Below are 16,424 nucleotides of genomic sequence, written 5' to 3' on the forward strand. Positions count from 1 at the left end.
ACGTTTACTGTAATATTTCTGTGTTATCAGGATACACAGTTCTGTAACGTTTACTGTAATATTTCTGTTATCAGAGTACACAGTTCTGTAACGTTTACTGTAATATTTCTGTGTTATCAGAGTAAACAGTTCTGTAACGTTTACTGTAATATTTCTGTGTTGTCAGAGTACACAGTTCTGTAACGTTTACTGTAATATTTCTGTGTTATCAGAGTACACAGTTCTATAACGTTTACTGTAATATTTCTGTGTTATCAGAGTATACAGTTCTGTAACGTTTACTGTAATATTTCTGTGTTATCAGAGTACACAGTTCTGTAACGTTTACTGTAATATTTCTGTGTTATCAGGATACACAGTTCTGTAACGTTTACTGTAATATTTCTGTTATCAGGATACACAGTTCTGTAACGTTTACTGTAATATTTCTGTGTTATCAGAGTATACAGTTCTGTAACGTTTACTGTAATATTTCTGTTATCAGAGTACACAGTTCTGTAACGTTTACTGTAATATTTCTGTGTTATCAGAATACACAGTTCTGTAACGTTTACTGTAATATTTCTGTTATCAGAGTAAACAGTTCTGTAACGTTTACTGTAATATTTCTGTGTTATCAGAATACACAGTTCTGTAACGTTTACTGTAATATTTCTGTGTTATCAGAATACACAGTTCTGTAACGTTTACTGTAATATTTCTGTTATCAGAGTAAACAGTTCTGTAACGTTTACTGTAATATTTCTGTGTTATCAGGATACACAGTTCTGTAACGTTTACTGTAATATTTCTGTTATCAGAATAAACAGTTCTATAACGTTTACTGTAATATTTCTGTGTTATCAGAGTAAACAGTTCTGTAACGTTTACTGTAATATTTCTGTGTTATCAGAATACACAGTTCTGTAACGTTTACTGTAATATTTCTGTGTTATCAGAATATACAGTTCTATAACGTTTACTGTAATATTTCTGTGTTATCAGAGTAAACAGTTCTGTAACGTTTACTGTAATATTTCTGTGTTATCAGAGTACACAGTTCTGTAACGTTTACTGTAATATTTCTGTGTTATCAGAGTATACAGTTCTGTAACGTTTACTGTAATATTTCTGTGTTATCTGTAACGTTTACTGTAATATTTCTGTGTTATCAGAGTGCACAGTTCTGTAACGTTTACTGTAATATTTCTGTGTTATCAGAGTAAACAGTTCTGTAACGTTTACTGTAATATTTCTGTGTTATCAGAGTACACAGTTCTGTAACGTTTACTGTAATATTTCTGTGTTATCAGAGTAAACAGTTCTGTAACATTTACTGTAATATTTCTGTGTTATCAGAGTACACAGTTCTGTAACGTTTACTGTAATATTTCTGTGTTATCTGTAACGTTTACTGTAATATTTCTGTGTTATCAGAGTACACAGTTCTGTAACGTTTACTGTAATATTTCTGTGTTATCAGAGTACACAGTTCTGTAACGTTTACTGTAATATTTCTGTGTTATCAGAGTACACAGTTCTGTAACGTTTACTGTAATATTTCTGTGTTATCAGAGTAAACAGTTCTGTAACGTTTACTGTAATATTTCTGTGTTATCAGAGTACACAGTTCTGTAACGTTTACTGTAATATTTCTGTGTTATCAGAGTAAACAGTTCTAAAACGTTTACTGTAATATTTCTGTGTTATCAGAATACACAGTTCTGTAACGTTTACTGTAATATTTCTGTGTTATCAGAATATACAGTTCTATAACGTTTACTGTAATATTTCTGTGTTATCAGAGTAAACAGGTCTGTAACGTTTACTGTAATATTTCTGTGTTATCAGGATACACAGTTCTGTAACGTTTACTGTAATATTTCTGTGTTTTCAGAGTAAACAGTTCTATAACGTTTACTGTAATATTTCTGTTATCAGAGTACACAGTTCTGTAACGTTTACTGTAATATTTCTGTGTTATCAGAGTACACAGTTCTGTTTACTGTAATATTTCTGTGTTATCAGAGTACACAGTTCTGTAACGTTTACTGTAATATTTCTGTTATCAGAGTATACAGTTCTGTAACGTTTACTGTAATATTTCTGTGTTATCAGAGTAAACAGTTCTGTAACGTTTACTGTAATATTTCTGTGTTATCAGAATACACAGTTCTGTAACGTTTACTGTAATATTTCTGTTATCAGAGTAAACAGTTCTAAAACGTTTACTGTAATATTTCTGTGTTATCAGAATACACAGTTCTATAACGTTTACTGTAATATTTCTGTGTTATCAGAGTACACAGTTCTGTAACGTTTACTGTAATATTTCTGTGTTATCAGAGTACACAGTTCTGTAACGTTTACTGTAATATTTCTGTGTTATCAGAGTAAACAGTTCTGTAACGTTTACTGTAATATTTCTGTGTTATCAGAGTACACAGTTCTGTAACGTTTACTGTAATATTTCTGTGTTATCAGAGTAAACAGTTCTAAAACGTTTACTGTAATATTTCTGTGTTATCAGAATACACAGTTCTGTAACGTTTACTGTAATATTTCTGTGTTATCAGAATATACAGTTCTATAACGTTTACTGTAATATTTCTGTGTTATCAGAGTAAACAGGTCTGTAACGTTTACTGTAATATTTCTGTGTTATCAGGATACACAGTTCTGTAACGTTTACTGTAATATTTCTGTGTTTTCAGAGTAAACAGTTCTATAACGTTTACTGTAATATTTCTGTTATCAGAGTACACAGTTCTGTAACGTTTACTGTAATATTTCTGTGTTATCAGAGTACACAGTTCTGTTTACTGTAATATTTCTGTGTTATCAGAGTACACAGTTCTGTAACGTTTACTGTAATATTTCTGTTATCAGAGTATACAGTTCTGTAACGTTTACTGTAATATTTCTGTGTTATCAGAGTAAACAGTTCTGTAACGTTTACTGTAATATTTCTGTGTTATCAGAATACACAGTTCTGTAACGTTTACTGTAATATTTCTGTTATCAGAGTAAACAGTTCTAAAACGTTTACTGTAATATTTCTGTGTTATCAGAATACACAGTTCTATAACGTTTACTGTAATATTTCTGTGTTATCAGAGTACACAGTTCTGTAACGTTTACTGTAATATTTCTGTGTTATCAGAATATACAGTTCTGTAACGTTTACTGTAATATTTCTGTGTTATCAGAGTAAACAGTTCTGTAACGTTTACTGTAATATTTCTGTGTTATCAGAGTACACAGTTCTGTAACGTTTACTGTAATATTTCTGTGTTATCAGAGTACACAGTTCTGTAACGTTTACTGTAATATTCCTGTGTTATCAGAGTATACAGTTCTGTAACGTTTACTGTAATATTTCTGTGTTATCAGAGTACACAGTTCTGTAACGTTTACTGTAATATTTCTGTGTTATCAGAGTATACAGTTCTATAACGTTTACTGTAATATTTCTGTGTTATCAGAGTACACAGTTCTGTAACGTTTACTGTAATATTTCTGTGTTATCAGTTCTGTAACGTTTACTGTAATATTTCTGTGTTATCTGTAACGTTTACTGTAATATTTCTGTGTTATCAGGATACACAGTTCTGTAACGTTTACTGTAATATTTCTGTGTTATCAGAGTACACAGTTCTGTAACGTTTACTGTAAGATTTCTGTGTTATCAGAGTATACAGTTCTATAACGTTTACTGTAATATTTCTGTGTTATCAGAGTAAACAGTTCTGTAACGTTTACTGTAATATTTCAGTGTTATCAGGATACACAGTTCTGTAACGTTTACTGTAATATTTCTGTGATTTTCATTGGTAAAGTCTCTTAAACCTGCTTACGAAATAAATAATCTTAGATATGACGGTAATGAAATTTTCAAGTTCTCAAGATATTTCGACTCAAAGTATGTTGTATCTTAGTCTTGTATGTAACTGACTTCATTTTCATCTTATTTTCTCTCGTTTCTAAATAATTTGTTATTCTTACATGTATCTTTAAATAGCATACAGTTATGTGATCTTAAAATTGATCAATCAAATTATTCAGTTTCACTAACGAAACCATTTTGAATATCACATTCACTTGCCTATCTAACCAGCTAAAAACGTGACATCAATTTGGATGAATCATCCGGTGCATGTGAGGTGTTCTTGTTGATAACAACGCCTTTATCCTATTGATATGTATGAATCGAGGAATGTAACATATTAATTGGGGATTGTTTTCGCGTTATAGCACAAAATATTATTGAAAAGGCTTCAAAAGCTGTTTACAATCATACATGTACACATTTAATTTTGATAATAAAACCAACTCAAGTTTCACGATCGTATGCCTGAAAATTTCCGCAGCTAGGATCCCTGGGTATATACAGGAACGCCCATTGCAGCGACAACATAAGACAGTGGCTATAATTAGCCACCGTCTAAAATTTGTTTCGAATCAAGGAGGAAGGGTAGCAGGGTCGGTAATCAATCCCGATTCATAGAGTCGATTTCCAATGCATACAGTAATAGGAAGCTCTCTAGCGATCACAATCATGCCATCAAACCTCGATGATCTGAATGATTTACTTTAATAAGGTTTGTAATTGATACATATATCTGCATATATCTGTCTACTTCATCTATATCTTTTAAATCTCCACTTAAACCTTCCCGACACCTAGTTAAAAATTCTGCTTAAAATGTACCTAACAGTCATAGGTTGCAATTTATCATGCTTAATACAATAAAAGACACCACATTGCCTTTCACATCCGCTTCCTATTTAGATATTTCATGAAACATATATGTTTACGGCAAACTAACAGCTCAAATTTATGACAAACAGGATGACTTCAGGTTTTATTTTTTAAACTTTTCATATTTGTGTGGCAATATTCCATTTTCACCTGCATATAGTGTTTATATCTCTAAACTGATACGGTTCCGTGGAGATCCGGGTTAGAATAGGTCCTCAATACCCCTTGTTTGTCGTAAGGGGAGAGTAAATGGGACGGTCCTTTGAATGAGTTAGAAAAACCGGAGATCCCGTGTCACAGCAGGTGTGGTACGATAAAGATCTATCCCTGTTCAAAGGCCGTAAGCACCGAGCATAAACCTAAATTTTGCAGCCTTTCACCGGCACTGGTGACGTTCCTATATGAGTGAAAAATTCTCGTGAGGGAAGTTAAACAACATAAAATTAATAAATCTCAATTTATGCGATACGCAAGAGCATGTTCTGCTTATGATCAGTATGCTGATTTCAAAGTACCGTTTTTCAAAGTATGCAGAATTACTTTAATGCTGCTGAATTGGGTTTTTAAGTTATGAACTTTCCCTCTATCACATGCTTTACCACATTTTGCATGTAAAAGAAAACACTGAGAAGAAGCATGGCCGCTTTTTAACTCTTTTAAGCGTCTATAAATAGCCCTATACGCATGAGGGGAAGCCCAATATAATGCATATAACCCATGCGAGACTGTCTAGATTTAGGTGTGAAAGAGCGTAAAACAACGTATTTCTAAGAGATTTTTTTCTCACTGAAACTTATGACACGATACTGTAGTAGCAAAATGTACAGCTATACAATAATAATAATAATAATATCCTTTTTTTATACAGGATTGCACAATTAGCTATATAAACTAGTTTACATTGTGGTCCTGTCTATAACAGATATACATAATGAGAAATTATATCACAAAACATGGAAACATCACAATTTATATACATACAGATAAGAACTAAATGAAAAGAGAAAATAAACATGCGAGTATTATTGAGGATCAAAATAATGTTTGAGATATGCTGATTTAAAAGATGTGGTAGTTGTGTATTTTCTTATACAATGAGTTCATAAAATTGCTGCTGAAATGATAAAAGATCTTCTAAAACATTCTGTTTAGGCTCTTGTAACATAAATAAAATTATTGGAGCTCTGTCGTGTATTTCTTGTGTTTACCTCCTTCACAAATCTAAAAACATGCAAATACTCTGGAGTCATATGATGTAAAACACAATAATAATTTTTCGATAAAATAGTCAATCAAAGGCAAATGAAATGATTGTGGAAGTTTGAACTGAACACGTGTCTGTGGATGCACCGGAAGTGACCTAGCTACAGTTTGTGTGTAACTACCAATTTAACACCGAATAAGTCTGGTTAAAACAGGTAAAATAATGCATGGCATAACATAAGAAAAGTATGTGCGATAATTCAACAGTGTTTCTGCAAGGTGGGCGAAATTTGGACCTTACAACGTTAAAGTAACCAATCCAAAATATATTGGTACATGTGTATTTACAAGTCTGTTACATTCATGATGGGATTCAATTTTGAATAATTTCAAAATGTCAATAGAATATCTGTATGATTTAACGAGCCAGGAGTCTAGACAAACTACACTGACAAACGTTTACTCTCAGATTATAGTCGTGGTTAACCCTAAATTACATGTACCTATTTCACGAGCCAGGAGTCTAGACAAACTACACTAACAAACGTTTACTCTCAGATTATAGTCGTGGTTAACCTTAACTTACATGTATCTATTTAACGAGCCAGGAGTCTAGACGTTTACTCTCAGATTATAGTCGTGGTTAACCCTAAATTACATGTACCTATTTTACCGGATGAAAAGATCAACATGATGTTATCTGAAATGTCACCTTCTATGCGCATTTGTTTGGGTTGTTTACAAAGCTAGCTCAAAGTAATCGTAACTAGAGGTAAGAATTAGCTGAACTTACATGTACAATATGATTATGAAAGGTGAAGATACAAACTGTGATCAATCTCAAAATGAATACAAATCAATACAAAATGAAGAGTTGGGAAACATGGACCCCTGGATGTAGAATATGATGATAAACGACAAGCCTTAAGCCAAATATGCAAAAGACCATCAACAATTCTCAAAAAAGTACAAAGATTGTGTTAATGTTATTTTAGAAAACATGGTTACAAAGCAAAAATCTAATCGATATTCATATATTGCGAAACTGTCATTTCTTTTACATATATATATTGTGCTCAATACATGTATTTTGAGATACGAACTTGTTTTCTTTGTTTTGGGGTCCCATCGTGTGTTTGAAGTCCAGCATTACACGCAACTTTTATGAAATTCGCGTAACCTGTTGAAAAGCGTAGGGCACATCAGATTTACAGTAGTATGCAGACAAATCATTTTAAACCTAATAATACATAAGTAACAACTTCTGAACCAGTTTGTGATCACCAAAATGTTTGAAACTACGGCTTATGAAATCTAATGTTCCTGTTAAAATCGGAAACATTTTTCATAGTGTTCAACATACTATCTCCAGCCCGTGGTTCGTGTAGCCGCGAACGAACTTCTTTTAGAACATTTCTTTTCCGCGAAGAAACTTTGACAAAATGTCTAGTTCTAACAAATGCCTTAACAATTCTATGCCCAGTAAATTGTTTACGAATGTTTTCAAAGTTAAGAACAATAATGTTTCGATATTGTTGTTTAACGAATAATCTCCACATCAATTCGAATTCCTTGATTACCGAAATCTCAATTGTGTCATCAATGTCTCGAAAATTTTCCATAGATTCTTTTTCAGTCAGAATAACTATCGAAGCTATGCTGCTTTTTATGGCGTTCATCCTCGAGGAAATCTCAATTTCTCCTGGCAACGAATCACGCATAGGCAGGTACACTATATAGCCCTCTGACTCCAGAAATGGCAATAAACATTTAATAACCCAGTTTCTTTGTATATGGTCCTTCTCATCCAGTGATATATACACATCAAAGTCACATTTCTTCTCATGGGGACGCGTCTTGGTGAAACATTTTCTGGCCAAAATTAGCATTTCTGGATACCAGCAGCTGTAACTTAGTGTGCTAAGAATTAACAATACGGCTAGCACGGAGAGTGTTATCATCATTGTAAAAAGAACTTCATTTACTGGCTCTTCGCATTGAAAGTCATCAATTGTTAAATTAGATAAATTTTTGTTTAAGTTCGAACATATATATTCAGTGGAAGGCTGGTTATTTGTCGATTGTATCCAAAGATAAAGCCACTTATCAGAGCAAACACAGTCAATTTGAACTTGACCAAAGTTAATTCTCGACGAATTTTTCGACATGAGTTCCTTTGGGAGTTTCTGTATATGGTGGTTCTTCACATCGAGAGCAATACCTTCTGGAAATGCTTTAACGGTGTTGCTATCAATTTCTTTTAAACCTGATATCTGCATATAGGAAACCTTACCAAAATAGCTTTTTTCCTCCAATGATGGTATGTCGTTATCTCCGAAGAATAGAGAATAATTGCTCGCCCATGGTAGAATGTCTGGGAGTTTTGTAATGTCTGCATTTGTGCAGTTGATTACAGTGTGGTTTCTGCTTGGTTGTTCAAAACAGTGACATTTGTGAGGACATTTGTATCCTACGTCACACGTCATATCATCCAAAAGGTTTTCCTTGATTTCTGCGAGGGTGAAATTACGCAATGACTCTGGTTCAGAACAGATAAGGGTATCCAATTCCATTTGGATGAAAAACGTTTTAATTACTGGAAAGTCTTCTGTGAGATACCTTGCATATATACAGTCGCAAGTGAAGCTAAGATTCGTTGTTAATACCTTAAAATCCAAGTGCTTGTAAAACTCATATCCAGATTTGATCCCAAACGAAGTCATGTTTGGTAACTGTGTAATGCGGGTATTCTCAAAGTTCACTAAAGCATTGGTTCCATATTTTACTCCAGGCGACACCGTAAAATTGTTTCCATTAACGAAATTTTGAATTGTTGACGAGGAAAAATCAAGTTCACAGAATGTTCCACCTTCAAATAAAAAATTAGTCACGTCTAGATCTTTGATTCGAGTGCTAGCCAAATTCATTGAGTATGGTATCGAGCCATCATATCGTTTGAAAGTATTTGCATCCATCAACCTGATAGGATTGAAGGAAAGGTCTAGTTTACGTAAATATGTATTTTTGTTAAATGTTGTATTTCGTATTTCTGAGAGCGCATTGTTATTCAGAATAAGTATTTCCAAGTAAGGTGTGCAGCTCAAATCGGGAACCTTTTCAATTTTGTTAAATTGAAAATCAACATGCAAGATCCTTTCATGACTACAATAATTGCTGGGAAATTTCCGCAGACGACCATTTGTATGAATGACCTCAAATATAGATGACTTATCCTGAGAAGGAAATGGGTTTACAAGTGTGCTGTCTCCAAGCACGTTTCTGTACTCAATATGCAAGGGAGTTATGTTCTCCTGTCCGACTTCCCATCCCGACTTTAGTTTACAAACACAGCATAACTCCTCAGTCACACAGGGAGTGACGCTGCAATCCCTGCAGTCTTCACTACAGAAAGAATTCCGTGTGCTATTGGAAGATGTGTTCCATTGAAAGTATTGACACTGAACAAGATAGATCACCGTGAGTAGAATAATGAAATACACCTCCTGAGCCATTCCCGGAAATCGTGAAGACCTGAAACATTATATGTATATATGTATTTTCAAATATAAAAACAAGATGTGTTTGTGAAACACAAATGCTCCCGATAATGGCCAATTCTGAAGATGGCCAAGGTCACAAGGGCAAATATCTTGGTACCAGTAGAAATATCTTGTCAAAAGAAAAGCTCATGTGCAATATGAAAGCTCTAATATATGTATTTAACATATAACATAACCAATGTCAAATGTTTTAAAAGTAGGTCAAATGCCAAGGTCAAAAAGTACCCATGGAAAGGTCTTGTCACAAGGATTACTCATGCGAAATATCAAAGCTCTAGCACTTACTGTTCAAAAGTTATGAGCAAGGTTAAAGTTTCAGACAGAATGACAGAATTACGGAGTGACAGACAGGATAAAAACAATATGCCCCGATCTTCGATCTAGGGGGCATAATTCTTTCTGATAGTCACTTTATTCATTGATTTCTATCCGAATCCCCAAAGGATAAAATAAACGTACTATATTTATCATATACTTTCGTTAATGAATTTCATTTTGAAGATTCATGAGAGTATGAAGTACGACCTTTACGGCGGCATACTTCCTGAAGCCGGAGTGAAGTGTGGTAGTTCATACCTTGCAAATCTTAAATTTTACATTCTACATTCATATCTGTCAGAATCCCCAGCCCTTAACATAGAGGGGCTCTATTCATAAAGTACTTCTATAATCACACACGCATTATTTACAACTGCAGAGCGTTCATTAAAATGTCTCTCATAGCGATTTGTAAAAATACTAAAGACAGAGACACTGGATGTCACCAAAGACAGAGACATTGGATGTCACTAAAGACAGAGACACTGCATGTCACCAAAGACAGAGACACTGGATGTCACCAAAGACAGAGACACTGGATGTCACTAAAGACAGAGACATTGGATGTCACTAAAGACAGAGACACTGCATGCCACCAAAGACAGAGACACTGGATGTCACCAAAGACAGAGACATTGGATGTCATCAAAGACAGAGACACTGCATGTCACCAAAGATAGAGACATTGGATGTCACTAAAGACAGAGACATTGGATGTCACTAAAGACAGAGACACTGCATGTCACTAAAGACAGAGATACTGGATGTCACTAAAGACAGAGACATTGGATGTCACTAAAGACAGAGACACTGCATGTCACCAAAGACAGAGACATTGGATGTCATCAAAGACAGAGACACTGCATGTCACTAAAGACAGAGACACTGCATGTCATCAAAGACAGAGACATTGCATGTCACCAAAGACAGAGACACTGGATGTCACCAAAGACAGAGACACTGGATGTCACCAAAGACAGAGACATTGGATGTCAATATCCACATATAAATCATACCATTTAGGTAGAAATAATAAAATCCCCTCTGACATAGTTCGTACCAAGTGAAGCCTTTATTTGAACACTGATTTAGAATACGGATTACTCCATTTACCGATCGACAGGGAATGTTTACCCCTCCTATGCACCTTATCCCACGTCTTGTATTTGCAGGGATTCGTTATTGCCCTACTCTTAAATTTTTATTATTTATAGGAATTATGAGATTGATCACTGTTCATTATCTATTAGGAATGATGAGATTGATCACTGTTCATTATCTATTAGGAATGATGAGATTGATCACTGTTCATTATCTATTAGGAATGATGAGATTGATCACTGTTCATTATCTATTAGGAGTTATGAGATTGATCACTGTTCATTATCTATTAGGAATGATGAGATTGATCACTGTTCATTATCTATTAGGAATGATGAGATTGATCACTGTTCATTATCTATTAGGAGTTATGAGATTGATCACTGTTCATTATCTATTAGGAATGATGAGATTGATCACTGTTCATTATCTATTAGGAATGATGAGATTGATCACTGTTCATTATCTATTAGGAGTTATGAGATTGATCACTGTTCATTATCTATTAGGAATTATGAGATTTATCACTGTTCATTATCTATTAGGAATGATGAGATTGATCACTGTTCATTATCTATTAGGAGTTATGAGATTGATCACTGTTCATTATCTATTAGGAATTATGAGATTTATCACTGTTCATTATCTATTAGGAGTTATGAGATTGATCACTGTTCATTATCTATTAGGAGTTATGAGATTGATCACTGTTCATTATCTATTAGGAATGATGAGATTGATCACTGTTCATTATCTATTAGGAATGATGAGATTGATCACTGTTCATTATCTATTAGGAATTATGAGATTGATCACTGTTCATTATTTATTCCTTTTTCCCGTGTTTATCTATCTGTCAAAAATATATTTCGTCGTCAAACAATTATTGTTAAATAGAGAGAATATGTATGTTTGTCTGTTTGTCTAGCCCTTTTCCCCGTGCTAGTTAGGTAGAAAGCACATTTCTGAAACTTGAGTTATTTCAATAAAGCGAAGGTGTAAAGAAGCCCACACCAAAGTCCTAAATCGCATGTTATTGGACCTTTCCTATAAAAGAACCTCGAATACAAAGATGAAAGAAGAATGCTTAATTGTTTTTTTTTTTATTTTGCAATTAATACATGATAGAAACGATGCGATCTCACAATGTTGAATCCAAAATAAGTAAATAATCAGTGATTGTGAACTTTCATAAAAGTTAAAAGTGCCCATTTTGTACTTGCGGTGAACACCATATATTTGAGGTGCCTTTCCCGAACATGCAAAGTCCTTTACAATATATACATACGCGCAGTGTAAGATGACCTAAGGAAGTTGAAAAGACTTTTAACTCCCCAAAATATGTTGTATCACATGTGAATATTAGAGAGTCAGGATTGCTTATAATATGAGAATAAAACTTTATGCACAATCACCTTAACCGATTATGTTAAATAGCACTTTTTTAAAAACAGAATATAACTTTCTATTTACTATTAACAGACATAAAAAAAAATAAGTGCCGTAGATATTCCCGCGATATTCTTTCGTAAACATGAAGGAAAAAAGTATGGACGATTCTAAGATTAATGATGTTTATGCATTCCAAAGAAAATCTCGATTATTTGTGCCAAATGTGTAGGTATATGGTTCCTTGCTGTTGAATGACACGTAGGCAATATGCACAATAATGCTTTGTGAGCACCAGCAAAATCAATATTGATGATCTGGGTCGTCATTTATTACTACTAAATTGATTATATGCATTACAACAGTTATAACATCCATTTGTAATGATTACTCACCAAAATAATTCCTAGTCCACACTCACTGCAAAAGAAAGACAGGTAGTTATGTGTATCTCCAAGAAATGGACCTGCTATCTAGCATGTGTATCAAAGTTAAAGTGGTCTTTTTCTGTATTTGGAAAACCCATTTTAATTTCATTGTAATTGAAATCAATGTATGGAAGGTTTAAATGGGAAATTTTGCAACAAAAGGTGATACGTCATCTCTTAAAAGGTAATAAAAAGTCTTAACTATGGTATTAAATCCACTAAAGTATTCAAATCTTATTCCAACTGATATCAGTGGATAATGCATTGTTGTGGAAATTAACCAATGTAATTAAATCTCTCGTTTTAGTGGGTCGCTGTGCTTTAGGGTTGTCATATCAATAAATAGACAAATAAATGAATAAACAAATAGCTCTCTCTCTCTCTCTCTCTCTCTCTCTCTCTCTCTCTCTCTCAGCACTAAAGTTGCAACAACACCCGATACCTCAAATTAAGTGTCGGATCCACAGCATGGATACAAGGTCAAATGCAAACAATTATACAAAGCACTAAAATGACCAGCGACACGAACCAGATTGTCAAATTTTCGGGACGACCCGTCCCTTCTTCAGGACAAACGAAAAGAATTACATAATGTGACCAATATCAACAGAGAATGATAACAATAAAAATACATCTAGCACTACAACTACACTAATCTACGAACGTATTTACAACGCAAACTACATGAATTTTGTCTTTAGGCTTGCCAATCAATGTTAAAGGTGGAGCGAATTAGGACAGGCCTTATTCGCCCATAGAGTCCTGAAGAAGAGACGGGTCGTCCCGAAATTTTGACAATCTGGTTGTTCGTGCCGTTGGTCATTTTGGCATAATCATGTTATTCACTCCGAGGATCGAATTAGTTTGACGTTAACGTCAATTTACACTATTAAGGATATTAGTGTGTTTCTAACCTGATAAGATGAGATATACACCACAATGAAGACATTTGTGTTTGTAGATCTACAATGGATTATAAACAAATAGCGGAGCGAATAACATGAGTATATATATACAGAGGCAACATTCTAAAAGACGTTGAAAGGGGAAGTTTATCCCGGGGAAAGGGTTTTTGGGGAATAAAACAGACAAAAAGGGGCCGCGGAGGGGGGGGGGGGAGTAAAACTGTGATGAAAGCGGAGCGAATGACATGAGTTTTTACCGACGCAAAACCACAAATTCTTTGCATTGAAATATAATGTGTACCGTGAATTATAAACCGATAGCAGAGCGAAACGGCAATAATATATTCACACATATGTATAAATAACTATTGATTTATTCCAATCATGATATTTACATTGTATTCCATTTTAAAGTCTAAAAGTTGCATTTACGGAATAAATGCTATCGTTATCATGGTTATGTGTATAAAAGTATATTATTATAGTCGGCGCACGGAGTAACTAGATAATATTGTTTTTACACATGTTAACTAATCATGCTATTTATTCTGTTTATTCTAAGCAAACATCATTCAGTCACATTGTCGTTCCTCACCTCACCTTACCTATCCTTTTCGTGCCCGTTGACACGTTTATAAGGCCCTAAATGCTATTGTTAAGTACTTAGAAAATATATACGTAAGTTGGGATTCCTTTATTCAAATTGTATGTATTCCATACATGTTACATATACATAATATGTAAAGATGAGAGAGAGAGAGAGAGAGAGAGAGAGAGAGAGAGAGAGAGAGATCTTAAAAACGGAATGAATAGCATGATTTAAGTTCCTTACACAGTCCATCATATACACGACTTTATGTCTACCTGTTTCGCTGTTTTATACTTGCTGTATGCTATATCATTAAAATTTACTTATTTAAATAAAAATACTGTCTTTATTTTGGGGATGTGTTCAGTGTGTTTTGATAACTCATTCACTTGATGGCAAATTTAGAATAAGTTTCCAAAAAGTGCGCAAGTCGTTTTGCTTAGTCAGTTTCCGTGCATTAATTGTGAGACATGAAAAGTATGCTGTCTATCACCCGAGTTTTCTGATAGGTGTTCACTACATAGTGTTTACTGATGATGGTTTAGAGAGTTTGTATCACGGTTGGGTGCAAGGTGAAGATAACTAACAGTGATCAATCTCATAACTCCTACAAGCAATACAAAATAGATAGTTGGGCAAACACGGACCCCTGGACACACCAGAGGTGGGATCAGGTGCCTAGGAGGAGTAAGCATCCCCTATTACCATATCCGAATCATAATGGTACGGACTACAAAATATTGTTTTGAACTTAATCACTCCATATCATTATCTTCCCACCATTGTATTCCATAATCACATTGTTTTGGAAGTTCTCCCTCTAAATTTATCTGATTTCTGTAATTATCAAGAATAATTCTATTTTCATCCCGACCCGACCATGGTACAAACTCTCTAAACCATCGTCAGTAAACACGCTTTACAACGAAACCACCACCATTTTTATCACTCAGTACAACAGTGTATCACTCTTGTCACCAATGTAGTTTATCGATACTTGTCGTTTTTGCATGTTATTTGTTTATGTAATATATGTCTCTGGATAAAGACGCAGGTTGCGTCGAAAATTTGAGTTTTAAATGACCAACAGTGTCGTGGCCTTTTCAGTGCTTATGTATATATATATATGTGTGTGTGTTGTGTTAATATCATTTTTGAGCGTTCAGTATCATCGATACTCACGATATGTAGCCCTGAGGAGTTATTTGTGAACCAACAAATCTCCAAAGTTCTTCGACATAAAGTAGACCAATCTAACTCAGGCAGCATTAGGTAACCGTACTCTTCTCAAATGATAAAAGTCTTTCACGTCATGCTTCACTTTTAAACACATTTGGTATTCCAGTCAACGGGATGTATGGAGGAGTTGCTGTACCAATACTGGCCTGGATTTTTCAAAAGCAACTTACGTCGAAACTTGGACTTAGAGCTGAGATCTTACTCAAATTTTGACTGCTCAAATTTAAATTTGATATTTTTTCGATAAATTAAAGCCAGGATTCCTAATCTTCCTTACAAGCATAATTCCAGTATTTTTTCTGTCGATCTGCTACCTTTGCTCCTCACCAAAAGATTAACATCTGTTAAGGAGAAACTTAAAACATACTATGTCACAACATATGCCGGAAATGGTATAACTCAAATGTTGATTCTAAAAATATCTATGGAACTTTCAGTAAATTTGAAATAACAAAACTTTTCAATCAACAACATCAACATATCACTTTTCAACACTTTACACGACCATTCCTCACAATGAATTAAAGACTATACTTTTTAATACCAGAGACAGTCGCTTTTTCAACAAAAATGAGCAAAGGATATAGTCCTATCGAATGTACACACTGAATTTGACTACATACTACTTACAAAGAGATAGGGCTCACGGTGTATGTGACCGATCGACAAGGGGATACTTACTCCTCCTAAACACCTGATCACACCTCTGGTATATCCAGGAGGCCGTGTTTGCCCAACTCTTAATTTTGTTTTCCTTATAGGAGTTAGGAGATTGATGAATGTTCTTTGTCTTCACCTTTTCATTTAGTGATCAATCGTTCAAAAAATACTTTGTTAAGAACCACTCCGATTCTACGCGATAAGAATATGCAGGAATTCCTCTATTTTCGGAGTCTTTGGTCATCAGTTTTTCGAGCAGTATGCTGGATGTCTCGGGGGGGGGGGGGGGGG

General features: G+C 34.4%; 1 protein-coding gene across 2 annotated transcripts; it reads right to left on the reverse strand.

Moving 5' to 3' along the window:
- Positions 1-5,505: 5,505 nt before the first annotated feature.
- Positions 5,506-12,811, reverse strand: LOC125664428 (protein toll-like). Of its 2 annotated transcripts, XR_008799002.1 has the most exons (3): positions 12,708-12,803; positions 6,593-9,475; positions 5,506-6,520 (listed from the first exon to the last, which is right to left on the reverse strand). XR_008799002.1 is itself a non-coding variant. In XM_048897198.2 (2 exons), the coding sequence occupies exon 2, from the start codon at positions 9,454-9,456 to the stop codon at positions 7,243-7,245; it is 2,214 nt and encodes a 737-aa protein (XP_048753155.1). In that variant the 5' UTR covers positions 9,457-9,475; positions 12,708-12,811; the 3' UTR covers positions 5,506-7,242. The 2 variants fall into 2 exon arrangements, 1 of the variants encoding a protein (XP_048753155.1); XM_048897198.2 differs by having other exon boundaries at positions 5,506-9,475; positions 12,708-12,811.
- Between the last annotated feature and the right edge of the window lie 3,613 nt (positions 12,812-16,424).

Source organism: Ostrea edulis, chromosome 1, assembly GCF_947568905.1.
Source record: "Ostrea edulis chromosome 1, xbOstEdul1.1, whole genome shotgun sequence".
In the NCBI taxonomy this organism is placed as follows: Eukaryota; Metazoa; Mollusca; class Bivalvia; order Ostreida; family Ostreidae; genus Ostrea; species Ostrea edulis.